We start from the raw sequence: 17248 nt of genomic DNA, 5'->3' as shown, positions 1-17248 counted from the left end.
ATATGCATATGTTCCCATATCTCTTCCCTCTTGCGTCTCCCTCCCTCCCACCCTCCCTATCCCACCCCTCTAGGTGGTCACAAAGCACTGAGCTGATCTCCCTGTGCTATGAGGCTGCTTCCCACTGCTATCTATTTTACGTTTGGTAGTGTATATATGTCCATGCCACTTTCTCACTTTGTCCCAGCTTACCCTTCCCCCTCACCATATCTTCAAATCCTTTCTCTAGGAGGTCTGTGTCTTTATTCCCGTCTTACCCCTAGGTTCTTCATGACCTTTTTTTTTTTTTTCTTAGATTCCATTTGTGTTAGCATACGGTATTTGTTTTTCTCTTTCTGACTTACTTCACTCTGTATGACAGACTATAGGTCCATCCACCTCACTACAAATAACTCAATTTTGTTTCTTTTTATTGCTTAGTGATATTCCACTGTATATATGTGCCACATCTTCTTTATCCATTCATCTGTTGATGGACACTTAGGTTGCTTCCATGTCCTGGCTATTGTAAATAGAGCTGCAATGCACATTTTGGTACATGACTCTTTTTGAATTATGGTTTTCTCAGGGTATATGCCCAGTAGTGGGATTGCTGGGTCATATGGTAATTCTATTTTTAGTTTTTTAAGGAACCTCCATACTGTTCTCCATAGTGGCTGTATCAATTTACATTCCCACCAACAGTGCAAGAGTGTTCCCTGTTCTCCACACCCTCTCTAGCATTTATTGTTTCTAGATTTTTTGATGATGGCCATTCTGACCGGTGTGAGATGAGATCTCATCATAGTTTTGATTTGCATTTCTCTAATGATTAACGATGTTGAGCATTCTTTCATGTGTCTGTTGGCAATCTGTATATCTTCTTTGGAGAAATGTCTATTTAGGCCTTCTGCGCATTTTTGGATTGGGTTGTTTGTTCTGTTTTGCGGTACGCGGGCCTCTCACTGCTGTGGCCTGTCCCGTTGCGGAGCACAGGCTGCGGACATGCAGGCTGAGCGCCCATGGCTCACAGGCCTAGCTGCTCCGCGGCATGTGGGATCTTCCCGGACCGGGGCACGAACCCGTGTCCCCTGCATTGGCAGGCGGACTCTCAACCACTGCGCCACCAGGGAAGCCCGGGTTGTTTTTTTGTTACTGAGCGGCATGAGCTGCTTGTAAATTTTGGAGATTAATCATTTGTCAGTTGCTTCATTTGCAAATATTTTCTCCCATTCTGAGGGTTGTCTTTTGGTCTTGTTTATGGTTTCCTTTGCTGTGCAAAAGCTTTTAGGTTTCATTAGGTCCCATTTGTTTATTTTTGTTTTTATTTCCATTTCTCTAGGAGGTGGGTCAAAAAGGATCTTGCTGTGATTTATGTCATAGAGTGTTCTGCTTATGTTTTCCTCTAAGAGTTTGATAGTGTCTGGCCTTACGTTTAGGTCTTTGGCACAGCTAGTTTTTGATGGAGCTAAGATTCTGACTCTAGGAAGTCTGATTCTAGAATGTGTGCATATAACCATTACATAGTTATTAATAATGTAAGATTTGCCAAGGTGAAAAAATTTTACTCATTTATAGAACAAATATTTATAAAGTACATGCTCTTTAATAAGCATTGTGCCAAGTACTATGCCAGGTCACAAGAACATAGAAGTAAACAAAATAGAGATTGTCCCTGATCTTCAGAACAGAGTCAAGTATTAAATGAATAATTAGTCAATTGCTTATAATAAATTGTATCAAGTGCTACTAAATATAAGTACAGGGTACTATGGAATCTATATAGTATAGGCCCCAGCCCCTTCAAGGAAATGTTGTGAAAATAAATGACTGAAGAAGACTTTCTATTTCTTTGTTATTTCCTTAGTTTCTTTTTTCTCCTTCCTACTAAATGTTTTTCTCCATTTTTTTTTCCTTTGTCTTCTTTGCGTCTCTTCTAATTTTCATCCCAGCAATGACCTAAATCTGGTTTCTTGCAGGTTAAGCCTTCTTTAACACTCTTGCCATCTGTTCTCCTTCTGGCTCTGAAGCACAAGATTTTACCCTCTGGTAATTTTTCATTAAGCTAATCTTTGTACAGCTTACAAAGTGCTTTTCAGCTGACAAGTCTTACATTTCATAATCAGTGCTTATTTTATTATACTATGATGGTAGAAATTGACCTTTTGAGCAAACATCTAAATGTTATAAAAATACTATGTGAACTGGCCCAAATCCTTTCAAATATGAAATTTTATTTCACATAGTAATTATCTTTCATATGACCGACCATTATAAAATTTACTCAGGGAGTTTTTAAACATAATTTTGGAGAACTTTCTTAATGTCTGAGGAACATTACAATAGAGTGATTCTTTTTTTTTCTGTACTTTATTTTATTGAAGTATAGTTGATTTATAATGTGTTAATTTCTGCTCTACAGCAAAGTGATTCAGTTATACATACATATATATTCTTTTTCATATTCTTTTCCATTATAGTTTATGACAGGATATTGAATATAGCTCCCTGTGCTGTGCACTAGGACCTTATTGTTTATACATTTTATATATAATAGTTTGCATCTGCTAATCCCAAACTCCTAGTCCATCCCTCCCTCACCCCCTCCCCCTTGGCAACCACAAGTCTGTTCTCTACGTCCATGAGTCTGTTTCTGTTTTGTAGGTAAGTTCATTTGTGTCATATTTTAGATTCCACATGTAAGTGATAACATATGGTATATGTGTTTCTCTCTCTGACTTACTTCACTTTGTATGATAATCTCTAGGTCCATCAATGTTGCGGCAGATGGCGTTATTGCATTCTTTTTTATGGCTGAGTAATATTCCATTGTATATATGTACCACATCTTCTTTGGTGGACATTTAGGTTGCTTCCATATCTTGACTATTGTAAATAGTGCTGCTATGAACATAGGGGTGCATGTTTCTTTTTGAATTATAGTTTTGTCCATATATATGCCCAGGAGTGGGATTGCTGGATCATATGGCAACTCTTACAATAGAATGATTCTTATCTTTTATTACTACCTATGCCACAACTCCACCCTCAGAATACTGCCTTTTTGTCATCTCAATTTATATTCAGATACCTAAAACCTAGAACATACTCCCTTGCTCACTTTCTCATTGTTCAAAGAACCCTGACTACCATTCCCTTCTGGGGAGTGGTAAAAACAGAATAGTAGGAGTCAAAAAATGGTAAATTTGGGGAATGTGAAGAAATGCTGAATTAGGGATAATTTATCACAAAGAAAGGTGGCATGCATTTGAAATGGCAGATTTGAGCAATGGAGAAGAGATCATTAAAGTCCCTTCCCTTTTATCTGAGTCCTGAAAAGTAAACAAAAGCCTTATTAAGCTTGTGTGAGTATGGTTTCTAGTAACTAAATCAAGTATCCTTTTTCAATTTTAAATTTAAAGTAAATAAAATTGGGGAATGAAAATGTACTAAAAGTGATTTATGGTGATGGTTGCATTAGTCAGTGAAGTTACTCTAAAAATTCATTGTGTTTTACACCTGAAATGGGCATGTGTAAAATATACCTCAATAAAGTTGTTTTTTTAAAGCTACAAGGAAAAAAAATGAAATAACACTAAAAACTCAATCCCTTAGTCACACTAACAACATTTCAAATACCTAATAACCTCATGTGGCTAGTGGCTACCATTTTGGACAGCATAGGTCTAGTATATAAAACTTTTCCATGGTGTTAAAAAATACTTTCTTAAATCTGTTTTAAGATTTCTTAAGTGTGAGTGTAAAATACTTACACTTACAACAGACATATAACCAAAATAGAAAACATGAAAAAATCGAGTATCCTTAACACATCAGTGACTCTTAAAAGAAATATACAATGATAATAAATATTTTAAAAGTTCAAGGCATCTAGCAAGCAAAGAAACGCATATTAAAAGGACAGTGAATTAGTATTTTTGTCTATGAAATAGGTATTAAAAAAAAAAGATGCTCCTAATGTTAAGATGAGAAGAGATGGATACTGCTGACAAAAGTGTAAACTAGTACAACTTTTCTGAAAGTTGGTTGGACAGTTTGGAAATAAGTATCAAAGACCTTAAAAGTAGGCATTCTCTTTGACTCAGCAATTCTACTTTTAGTAATTCATCTTAGAAAAATAAATGTGGATGGAAGCAAGGATTTATCTATGAGGGTTTTTAATGCAATATGGTTAGAATGGCAAAAAATAAAAAACTGTCTAAATGCCCATCAATAGGGCATTGATTAAATTGATGATACATTTATAGAATAGACTATTAAGCAGCCATTTAAAATTATATAATAGAATATTTAATAATATTTTTAAATGTTCATTGTGAATTATATATCGGTTAATGAAAAATAAAAACTTTTTAAAACTAAATGACCTAGAGTACTCAAAGCCATAGAAACAGGAAAGTAGAATGGTGGTTGCCAAGGGCTGGGGGGAGGGGGAAATGGGGAGTTGTTTAATGGGCATAGAGTTTCAGTTTTGTAAAACAAAAAGGTTCTGGAGATTGATTGTACAACAATGTGAATATACTGTTAAAAATAAGACAACAGGCCCACAATGGAGTTGCTTATCCTAAGCCCCATGTTACCAAACCAAGACTTGACTTAATTACAGTTTCAGCTCTCCCCAAAATGGAATCTTAAACCAGCCAGTCAGAATTGCCTAATCCACACTCGTTAGGTAATCTACCTGATAGACCCCTGCCGTCCCCTAAAGGATGCAATAACCAACCACTCTTTTGTCCAGTACAACTCCCTTGCTCCCACTCCCTTCTGCCTATAAAAGTCTTTCTTTTTGTACAGCTCCTCAGAGCTCCTTTCTGTCAGCTAGATAGAATTCTGCCTGATTCATGAATTGTTGAATTAAAACCAATAAGATGTATAAAATTTACTCAAGTTGAATTTTTTTTTTTTTTTTTTTTGCGGTACGCAGGCCTCTCACTGTTGTGGCCTCTCCCGTTGCGGAGCACAGGCTCAGCGGCCATGGCTCACGGGCCTAGCCACTCTGCGGCATGTGGGAATCTTCCCAGACCGGGGCACGAACCCATGTCCCCTGCATCGGCAGGCGGACTCTCAACCACTGCGCCACCAGGGAAGCCCTGAATTTTGTTTTTTAACAATACTTAACACTATTGAAAATACACTTAAAAATGGTTAAGATAGTAAATTTTATGAGTATTTTACTAAATTTTTAACTTTTTAAAAATAAACTTAAAAAAGAAAATAAATGATTCTATTTTTTATTTTAAGTATTATGTATGCCTTTATGCATACGTAAATCAAAATGATAATCGTAGTTATCTCTGGGTGTTAGGATTACTAATACATTTGATTTTCTTTTTATTTTTCTGTTCATGTCTACCATGAATGTGTGTTACTTTTGTAATCAAAAGAATGTTATTATATCTCCGACTCCTTTTTTTTCAAGTTATTTATTTATTTTTGGCTGCATTGAGTCTTCGTTGCTGCACGCGGGCTTTCTCTAGTTGCAGTGAGCGGGGGGCTACTCTTTGTTGTGGTGTGCAGGCTTCTCATTGCGGTGGCTTCTCTTGTTGTGGAGCATGAGCTCTAGGCGTGCGGGCTTCAGTAGTTGTGGCACTTGGGCTCAGTAGTTGAGGCTCGCAGGCTCTAGAGCGCAGGCTCAGTAGTTGTGGCACACGGGCTTAGTTGCTCCGCGGCATGTGGGATCTTCCCAGACCAGGGATCCAACCCATGTCCCCTGCATTGGCAGGCGGATTCTTAACCACTGTGCCACCAGGGAAGTCCTCCAACTCCTTGATGACTGAAATTCCTTCCACATGGAACAAAGCCTATAGTCTACATTTAGAAGTACATTAAGCCTAGTGAAAAAATATCAAATGGTATAAATTCACTCTAAAGTGTAATGAGGCTGTCAGGGGAAAAAACAGGAGGTAACTGGTTGCCTGAAAGGGGTAGGAGGAAATGTTTAAAAAGTTAGAGATTCAGAAAAAAGACAGCAAAATTACCAACACAAACTTGGCCTACTTCAAAATTTTGTCCAGCACTAATTCTGGTTAGATCATACGAAAAAGTAGAGAAGACCCAAGATCCTTGAGAAATTGCTTGGGCAAGAAGCAATCTTGGGTGCAGAAAAGGCCAGTTTTTATAATTCTGTCATTTAGACCTGGGAAAATATTTTGTTGGATTTTCCTGTTTTCGCTGGGAGATTTATGTGTTCTGGATAATTTGTATACATCCTAATTGTCTCTCTCATTTTATTTCATTTTATTTATAGGACATAGGGAAGTCACACAGGGCCCATTAAACATGTGCTCACCCTCCTGGAAATCCCTTTTCAATGTATACACTGAGTGTGCATAACAAAGAGAATTTCATGTACTGATTTAGACTATATTTCACTTAATATATAGTATGAATGCAGTGACCAGCATGCAGAATTTTTAAGAACATCTAATTTTCAAATGTCAAGTTCTGTTGTTGCATAATTACATCCCAATATTTGGTTTGGAAACTATGGTCACAGTGAAATGGATTATATACATTCTTTTACTTGAGAGGGTCCTGGCACACATGGATTGAGCAGGCACACTGATCCCACCAATGGAGCAGAGTTTTTTCCCTTCAAAGAGATCCTCAGGGCTCCAGAAAATCTCCCACTGTTGTTGCCCTTCAGGAAGAGATTTAAAGATCATTCTCCAACACCAGTAAATTTCTGTTAATCTCAAATCAAATAAATACGTTTTCAGCTTTAGTTTTAGTTGAGAAGTTGGTATGTTAAAGAATGTTTTAGCTCCAACCGCAACACACATAGAGGAAAAAGCACAGCCTTCAAGCTCTGATGTGCAAAGAGTTAACATCTTAAGAGCTAAACAGAACTGTATTAACTCCTCTCTTAACAAGCCAGGAGGACAAGAGGATTCTATAGGACTGAAGGACATCAAAACAGAGAAAAGAATTAGAGAGAGCTCTCTGGAGGAAGCAAGAACTGTAAGTTTATATCTAATACATATTTATAGTCTTTCATTTCTTTCCTTAGGGTGTTTTTGAAAAGAGTGAAATGTTTATTCATTTTGTATTGTGCCTGTCTCCCAGGCATCCAGACACAGTATCACTAGGTCATCTTTAATCCTGTCACCTTCTTAACTTCATACCACATCCAACTAGTTGGCAAGTATTTTGATTCTCCTTCCTCAGTGTCTTCGTGATCTATCCCACTCTTCCATCCCCCTGCCACCAACCTTCTTAATTCAAGGCCACTTGCCTGAACCACAGCAATATCCTAATGTTCTTCTCTGCCAGTCTCTCTAACTCACTTATGCCAGATGAATCTTCCTAAAGCCCTTCCACAGCTCTAACTCTATTGTTCTTGTGCTCAAAATGTGTAATTCTCACCCATTGGCAGAATGAATACGATGCCTCTAATTTATATGCAAGATCTTCCAAAATATGCTTCCTTTCACTTAAATTCCCACAACTCTTCTTTCTCAAAGTTGTCATGCCTACCTGCTACTGTCGAAGACCACCCTGCTCTTTGCCCATCCCTGATTCTATTGAAACTCTCCTCTGTCTGTATAGAACACTCTGTATCTCCACCTGCCAAAATCCCTCCCAGACTCCAACAACCCTCCCTCCATAAAGCTTAATCTGATCCTTCAAGTAAATGTGAATTTCAGTCTTCCTTTACACTTTCATTTTGCTTTGTTCTTCTCGGATTGACTTTTTTTTTTTTTTTTTTTTTTTGCGGTACGCGGGCCTCTCACTGTTGTGGCCTCTCCCGTTGCGGAGCATGGGCTCCGGACGCACAGGCTCAGCGGCCATGGCTCACGGGCCTAGCCGCTCCACGGCATGTGGGATCTTCCCGGACCGGGGCACGAACCCATGTCCCCTGCATCGGTAGGCGGACTCTTCACCACTGCGCCACCAGGGAAGCCCTTGGATTGACCTTTTATATTTTACCTTACAGTTAAGAATGTGCTTTTCTCATTTCTCCTCTCCTCATTAATTGTTCACTTATTTTTCTTTCTGTTTTTGTGGGAAACTATGTTTTTTATTGTTATGATTGACATACAACAGTGTATAAGTTTAAAGTGTACAGCCTAATGATTTGACTTACATATATTGTGAAATGATGACCACAATACATTTAGTAAACATCCATCATCTCATATAGATACAGAATTAAAGAAATATAAATACATTTTTCCTTGTAATGAGAACTCTTAAAATTTACTCTCTTAGCAACTTTCATATCTAACATACAGCAGTGTTAATTATATTTCTCACATAGTATATTACAACCCTGAAAATTATCTTATAACTGGAAGTTTGTACCTTTCGACTGTCTTCATCCAATTCCCATTCCCCCCTACCCCCAACTCTGGTAACCACAAACCTGAGGGCTTTATTTTTCTTCTCCTTGTAGCAGCTGCACAAAATGGGTACTCAGTAATATTTGTCAAATTAAGTTCAGTCCAAATTCCAGGAGTTCCTGTCATCTTTTCTGATCATTCATACAACCTACACTAAAATTACAGAGACTACACTTTTCTCCATAGCTTCTCTTTATCTCTGTTCCAAGTTTTTTCCTCAATGCTTACATCTCCTTTGCTTCTATCCTCTTACATAAGATCGGCTCCTCCTGAGTTCCCTCACTCATTTTAAAACTATTTTCTTTAAGAGTCTATTCACAAATTGTCCCTTCCTTCCGCCAGATTTGAAGGAGCCCAATTTCAGCGCCCCTTTCAGGGACTTGACTGTTTGTTTGGCCTGTTGAAGTTAGTAATGGGAAGACCTGAATTCCCAATCTATATTAAATTTAAAATAGCTAAAACCCTACTTCTATATTTTGACTCATAGGCCCACTTAATCCATGAAGTTTTAGAGGATGGGAGTATTTTTGCAGCATTTCCTATGCTCCACTGAAATGCTACTGACATTCCTTTGAGCAGATTTTTTCACCTGATTTTTACATTTTTCTTCTTTTTTCTCTCTCCTCCTCAAATCAGTGACACCATTATGGCTCTCACTTCACTGTGTTCTTGGACGTGAGGGAGAATTAATGCAAAACTTTGTAAAATTATTAAAAGCAACTCTAAAAAGGAAAACAATTTCTGCCACAATCCAATATCATAATAATACATCAGTTGAAAAATTATTATGTACCTGCAGATACCAGGCACTCTGTTAGGTACAAAGATATCCTCAAAAGAGCTGATAGAGGGTCTTCCCTGGTGGCACAGTGGTTGAGAGTCCGCCTGCCGACCGGGTTCGTGCCCCGGTCTGGGAAGATCCCACATGCCACGGAGTGGCTGGGCCCGTGAGCCATGGCCACTGAGCCTGCGCGTCTGGAGCCTGTGCTCTGCAACGGGAGAGGCCACAACAGTGAGAGGCCCATGCACCGCAAAAAAAAAAAAAAAAAAAAGCTGATAGACTAGTGAAGAGACACATGATATATAAACACTATAGAGAACTGACTTATACTAACCAACATACAAGATAATTACATATATAATATAAATCATTAACTTATACTGATAAATGCAATAGAATTATCAATTGGCCAGAGACTAGTTCAGTGAAAACGACAAAAAACAGCTAGCATTTAGCTAATATGGAGCCTGTACTAAGTGCCAAGCATTATGTAAATTTTTTATAGGCATTATCTCAATTCACCCTCATCATAACCATATGAGATGAGTATTTCATCCCTATTTTATAGGTAAGGAAAATAAGCAGAGTGGTTAAGTAACTTGTCCATGGTCACACAGCAAAAGATGTGGATCCTTGTCTTTCTTATTCCTAGGCTCTTGACCACAGTCACTATTTACAGTTCATTCTCTCCAACTTTAATCAGAGGTGAGTATAAAATCAGAGTAAGGGGAGTTGGCTGTATGATTTTAATTTTTGATGTCATCATACTGGCTTTATTCAGCAATCACTACTAAAGACTAATTCTTTGCCCTCACTCACCTACCATTGCCCCAGTGCACTGCAACTACCACTGCGACGGATTTCTTTTTGTCTTTTATTTCATTGGGTGCAAAACAAGTGATAAATTCTTCGTCCTTACATCTACTCTCCAGTCCTTTTTTCCTGAGAGATTAAATCTGGTCAATTCATTGGATTTGGATGTCCCTTCATCACACCTTCACTGACATTCTCCCCTGAGTTTTCTTTTCTGGCATTCTGATAGGCTCCATTTCATTCTTAGAGCTTCTCTGACCATTTTTAGTGGTGCTTTCCAGTGGCTCCATAGTGCTATACAGCTTTGGTGGTGTATTTTGGAAGGGTCATAAACCAGAACAATCTTTTCTGGGTCCAGGTATTAAAGAACCACAGCATCCCTTCTTCCACTACAGCTTCATTTTTGCAAATGGCTTCAGGTCCAGACGACAAGGTCTGTGATGCAGTCACCCCTCCTTTCCCTTCATCTTACTTCTCTACGATAGGAGGCTGAGAAAATGGGGTAATATAGCAGACCTACGAAAGCTACTTTCAGTGTGAGGATTGACGTTAAAACAAAATGGTTTCCTTGGTTGCTTCCGTTCTGTTCTTATCCTGGGACTATTGTCTAACATATGAAAGCGTATCAACTTTTGGGTGATAGTCAGCTTCCTTAATATAGAAATCTGTAAAGATCCCTTTAAAATCGTGTCATTTGAAAGATATTCTCTACTTATTGTGGTTTAAAAAAGTGAAACATCACAGAACAGAATATGAATGACTCAATTCAAGTTAAATTGTCTGGAAAATAGATCAACAAAATGTTAATGTTTTCTCCCAGTAATAGAATTTCTCCATCATGCTTTTTTACCTTCTTTGTATTTCTCTGCTTGTTCAAAATAAGCTTGTGAGCAAACTTTGTAAGTTGACAAGTCAAGCTAGCTTCAGCAAAAAGGGGAATTTGTTGTAAGGACATGATACTCTCCTACAGAACCTAAGGGCAGGAACAGAGACAGGCCTTGGAAAAGACTAAAATCAAGGATAGGAAGCTTTTAGGACCTTTTAACTCAGCCACTCAGTGTCATTCTCTCTCTTGACTTGTTATTCATTCACCTATTCAATATATATTTATTAGGTGCCTACTACATTCTAGGAGTTGTTCAAGTGCTGGGAAATAAACATAAATAAGATAAACCAATTGTCTGCTTTCAAAGTCCTTATATTTTAGTGAGAGGAGGTAATAAATAAGTGTAAATAAATGAAGGTAGTTTCTGGATATGGTAAGTGTTACCAGTGAAATAAACAGGGCGACATGACAGAGTATAACTGAAGAAGTCCTCACTTTAGTTATGAAGTTGGAGAAAGTCCTCTTGGCAGATGAAAAGATCCTGAGAGACTGAAGGATAAGAAGGAACTAGCCATGTGAAGAGCAAGGGAAAGAACATTCCAGCCAAGTACAAAAGTCCTGAGGCAAGAGGGAGCTTGCTGGTTCCAGGAGCGGAGAGGAGGCCAGTGGCAAGGAATGTTATTTGCTAGAGGAGGAGAAATACAAAGCATGATCTGAGAAACAGGAAGAAGGTCAGATCATAGAGGCCATGCTGACTACAGTAAGGAGTTTAGATTTTATTTTAAATGTAAAGGAAAACCACTGGACAATTTTAAGCAGAAAATGCAATGACCTGGGTTGTTTTTTAAAGAGCACTCTGGATGTTTCAGGGAGAATTGGTGGGAGGGGGATGGAGAGAGGAAAATGGGTAGAGCATTAGGAGAACATTATGGTAGTTGAGGTAGGGACACTGGTGACAAGAATTAGAGTAGTAGCTGTGGAGACAGGGTGATATATATTTTTAGGAGGTACCTGGAGGATTTGCTAGTGGATGACAGAAAGGGAGAAATTGAGGCTTTAGGAAATGGTGGGATGGTAATTCCATTTATGGAGATAGAGAAAGCCTGGGAGATCAGGTTTGAGAGAGAAATTAGAATTCTTGTGTGAGACAGGTGAATTTGAGATACCTAGCAGTCATGCAAGTGGAAATGATTAAAATTCAGGAAGATGTACAAATCTGAAGGTCAGGGCTGGAGACAAAAATTTTGGAAACAACAGCATGTATACACACACACACACACACACACACACACACACACACACACACACACACACGGTATTTAAAGCCAGGAGATTGGATATTATAATTTAGAAAAAGAGTGTTGACCAAGGTTTGAAGTGACTCTGCAGGTAGGATTTCCAGAGTTATTTAGGCTACAAAGCAGAATATGGCCATCCCAGAACTCCCAAGTTTACGTAATAGTCCTAGCCATTCACAGAGGCTAATTTAACTCTCTTAGTCCCATTTCCAAATGCCTGGGGAAAAGAATCTGATTGGCCCAGCTTAGGTCAGTTGTCTACCCCTGGTCTAATGAACAATGACTGTGGAAACTGGATCATAGACTATAAACTGGTTACTGGTGACTCAGTCCGTATGAATGGAGTGGAGAGGGGTTCAGAGGCTCATTTCCTGGAGAAAGGATATGGTCATTGGCTTCCAGGCTGAGCAGACACTTTAAAAAATGATTCAAAATGGTATGCATCAATTCTATAATCAGAAAAATTGATTTCATTTTGAAGAAATAATGTCATTATTACTGAATGCTTGGTCTTACCCTTCAGTGTAGAGTGATCCACATCACTACAAAAAAGACTATGTCATGTTATATACCATCCTGAAAGTGTTGAGGAATTCCTGCTACAACTTAAGTATAGCCTGCAGAAGGCATCCCAAAGTTGCATGTAATTGGCTGAACTTTTCCTTTATTTTAGTGTCCTGTGGTATCTCTCACAGCTTGGGAGATGATACGACATCTCATCTTCTGGTGGACAATACAGCCAAGGCCCTGTTAGAGACATAGACTTGATACCTGTGATGGTACCAGCGTCAAAAGGTAAATTCGGTGCCTGAGGATGGATGTCTTTTAGAATGAAAACAACCCTCAGTCTGTTATTGTCGGGCGTCTTGCTAGCCTTCACAGTGACTGCTTTGCTCTCAGGTCTTTTCTTCAATCTTCTCAACGTTTTATTCATATATTCTTATAATAAAATTTTTACTGTGTGGGTTTAGGAGGTAAAGATAAATACCACCACCACAAATACCACAACAAAAACCAAGAGCAAATGAATGGGTCTCATTCTTCTATCCATGTGATCAGCCCTTCACTCTCACTAAACAGAGGTAGGCAATTTAAAAGGAAAGGGCAAGAACTTCCCCGGTGGCGCAGTGGTTAAGGCTCCGTGTTCCCAATGCGGGGGGCCCAGGTTTGATCCCTGGTTTGGGAACTAGATCCCACATGCATGTTGCAACTAAGAGTTTGCATGCCACAACTAAGGAGCCTGTGAGCCGCAACTAAGGAGCCTGCCTGCTGTAACTAAGACCTGACACAACCAAATAAATAAATATATATTTTTTAATTAAAAAAAAATAAAAGAAAAGGGCATGGCCCCACTAGCGCTTCTTCCCCACTCACCTTAAGATGCTTTTGTAACTTTGTTCATACTCTCCCACCCCTCAGTCCTATTCATAGCTACTATTAATTCTACTTTCACTTCATTTCACTTCTGTAAGTTTTATTTCAAAGATAGGGCACTTTATGCACTGTCCATGGGTGTATAAATGGTGCCATCGCTTTGGAAAAAATCTTGGCATTATCTAGTAAAATTGAACATGCAGCTTTTCTTCTAGGTATAAAATTTTCAGGGATTTTTGCATATATGTACCAAGAGACATTTATCAGAATGTTCATAGTAGCGTTGTTCATAAGAATAAAAAATGGAAACAACATAAATGTCCATTGATCGGAAAATGAATACACACTGACATATAATTATACACTGAAATAAATTTTTTTTCTTTATAATAAATAATTTAATTTTCTTTATAAAATTATAAAGAAATATAAGGCAGTTATTAATACAATATTCAAGATAGTGGTCCCTCTGGGAGAAGAAGGGAATAGTATGGGTGAGGAACTTACAGAGGGTATTAGTAACCTCCTGTTTCATAAGCTGGTATGTATGTATGTGTACGCTTTATTATTATTCTTTAAACTGTTCGTATATGTTTTATTTCCTCATTTATATGTGTGAGATAGAAAAAAATAACATATGTAGTAATATTTATGTAATAATAATGTATAATGTATGTTGTATATAATACATATATAATACATAATAGTTTTATTGGGATATAAATTACATAACATAAAATTCACTCTTTTAAAGTGTACAGTTTCTTAATTTTTACTATATTCACAGAGTTGTACATTCATCCCCAGTACCTAATTTTAGAACATATCATTACCTCCCCCAAAAAACCTTATAGAAGACATTCCCCATGTCCCCACTCCCTGCCCCTGGTAATCACTAATCTGCTTTAAGTCTCTGGATTTGTCTATTCTGGACATTTTATATAAATGGAATCATATAATATATGATTTTTTATGTCTGGCTTCTTTCACTTAGCATAATATTTTCAAAGTCCATCCAAGTTGTAACATTTATCAATACTCCAGTCCTTTTTATTGCTGAATAATAATACCACATTTTGTTTATACACTCATCAGTTGATGGACATTTGAGTTATTTTCACTTTTTGGCTATTGTAAGTAATGCTGGTATGAACATTTGTGTACAAGTTTTCTTTCATTTCTCTTAGGTATATACCTAGAAGTGGAATCGCTGGGTCATATGGTAACTCTATGTTAGTTCGAGGAACTGCCAAACTATTTTTGAAAGCAGTTGCACATTTTTACATCCCTACTAACAATTCATGAAAGTTCTGATTTCCTCATATCCTTACCAATAGTTGTTATTGTTATTGAGGTGGTATCTCGTGTTGTTTTTTAATTTATTCTTTCTTTTTGTGGTTTTGATTTGCACTTCCCTAATGAGTAATCACGTTGAACATCTTTCGTGTGTTTATCAGCCATTTGTATATCTTCTTTGGAAAAATGTCTCCTCAGATCCCTTGCCTATTTTTTAATTGGGTTATTTGCCTTTATATTGTTGGTTGTTAAGAGTTCTTTATGAATTTTGGATACACGTCTCTTAACAGATATATGATTTGCAAATATTTTCGCCATTCTGTTGGTTGTCTTTTCACTTTCCTGATAGTGGCCTTTGAAGCACAAAAGTTTTTAATTAATTAATTTATTTTTTGATACTTGTGCTTTTGGTTCCATGTCTAACTTCATAGTGTCATGTCTAATACTTCATGGCCCAAGGTCACAAAGGTTTATTCCCATATTTTCTTCTAAGAATTTTATACTTCTAGCTCTTACATTTAGGTCTGTGATCCATTTTAAGTTTATTTTTACTATGGTTTGAGGTAAGGATCCAACTTCATTCTTTTGCATGTGTCTATCCAGTTGTCCCAGCACCATTTGTTGAGGAAGTTATCCTTTCCCTACTGAATTTTCTTGGCACACTTGTCAAAAATCAATTAACCATACATGTATGGGTTTATTTCTGGACTCTCAATTATATTCCACTGATCTACATGCCTATCCTATGCCAATACCATGGATTATTATAGCTTTGTAGTAAGTTGAAATCAGGATGTGAAAAATAACTTTGTTATTTTTCAAGATTATTTTAGCTATTCTGGATCCCTTGTATTTCTCTCTGAACTTCAAATAATGCTAAAGCTAATAGGTAGAAATTTTATAATGTCATAATTTAAAAGTTTAATGTCATACAACGTTGTCATAATATACAATGTAAAATTATTTCCTCACAAAATAATTATTAGTTAATAGGTTTTAAAAAGACTTGTCAATTAACTTTATGGTAGACAAAACTATCAGACACCCTCTTAACCAATAACTGAAGTTAACGTTAATGGTAATGAGACTGGTGGAGATACCAACATTATGTGCCTCCTGATATAATGCACTGAGAAGAGTATAGCTTCAGTTCTGTGGGATTCCTGCCCCAAATGCATAACCTGAACCCATTATGAAGAAACATCAGACAAACCCTAACTGAGGGGCATTCTACAAAGGAATTGGCCTTTACTCTGTGCTCTTAAAATGTCAAAGTCATGAAAGACAAGGAGAAACTAAAAAAATTATTCTAGAGTGAAGCAGACTAAAGAGACATGGCAATCGAATGTCACATGGTCCTGAATTGTTGAAATTTGAATGGTCTATGGGTTAGATGGTAAAACGATATTAATGTTAATTTCGTGATTTTGATGGATATACTGTGCCTATGTACATATGTTCTTCTTTTTAGGAAATATACAGTGAATTCTTTAGAAGTAATGGGACATCGTGTCTATAATTTCCTTTTAAGTGGTTCCAAAAAGTAATATGTAGAAAATATATGTCATATTATATATTATGTAACAGATATATGTAGAAAGAGAGAGAAAGAATAGGATAAGGCAAATGACGTAAAAGGTAACAATTGTGGAATCTAAGTGAAGGGGATATAGGAGTTCTGTGTATTATTCTTGCAAATTTTCTGTAATTTTGAAATTATTTCAAAATAAAAACTTATTAAAAGAATTGTAAGAAAAAATGAAGAAAGACTTTAAAAATTGTGAAAAAAATTGTGAATCACTATATATTGTACACCTATAACTTATATAATATTGTATATCAACTATATTTCAAGTTAAAAAAAAAGAAAGGAAAGAGACATTATTTATTGCTTTTCTTTTAGGAACAAAATAATTAGAAGATGTTATAACATATGAGGATGAATAAACCCTAGTGGCAATTATGGCTAACCTGTCTAGCTGAGCCAAAGCTAGTTGATTCATGTGAGATAGATGGGGAAAAGAAGTCTCCAGAAAGGAAGCCAAGCACCTGGCCCAAGGCCTGGGAGTTTTACTTGATTTCCAAAAGGTTAAATCATTCGTATACAGGGATTGTATTGCGGGAGGGGAGAGATTGGTTACTGGGAAAAAGGAGGAGGGGGATGACTTACCTGAATCAGGAATTGCTGGGGTCCTGCTGGTCTTCTTGAGACCAAATAGATTGCATAGATAGAGATCCAAGCTCCTTTAGATAATATTCGCTACTTGGGAAGACTGTCATTAACTGAACAAACAGTCTTTCAGTATCCTTTAATCAGACAAGACTATTCATAGAAAGTCATTGTGTGGGAAGTCTTAACCTCATAGGAAGATATCTGAGACACAGCTGATTTAATCTGGGTCAGGAGGGTTTCGCTGGAGGAAGGAATAGAATCAGAGACTAGCCAGATCCCTGACTTCCATGAATTCATCTCACCTCAAGATTTCTCCTTCATATGCATAATTTTCATCTGCAATGA

The 17248-nt window shown here is 37.2% G+C and overlaps 1 protein-coding gene across 1 annotated transcript in view; it reads left to right on the top strand.

Annotated features, from left to right (window-relative positions):
• Window positions 1–12767: 12767 nt before the first annotated feature.
• The window catches only part of RPGRIP1 (RPGR interacting protein 1), a gene marked incomplete at both ends in the record, with an annotated part of 65965 nt that continues 61484 nt past the window's right edge, over window positions 12768–17248 (top strand). The window contains one exon of the mRNA XM_082850240.1: window positions 12768–12855. Coding sequence (XP_082706366.1) covers window positions 12768–12855 — 88 coding nt within the window. The remainder of the gene's footprint in view (window positions 12856–17248) is intronic.

This window comes from Leucopleurus acutus (assembly GCF_964270905.1).
Source record: "Leucopleurus acutus genome assembly, chromosome: 1".
NCBI lineage: Eukaryota > Metazoa > Chordata > Mammalia > Artiodactyla > Delphinidae > Leucopleurus > Leucopleurus acutus.
Note: the sequence above shows the minus strand (reverse complement) of the source record. Positions and strands in the feature narration are given on the sequence as shown.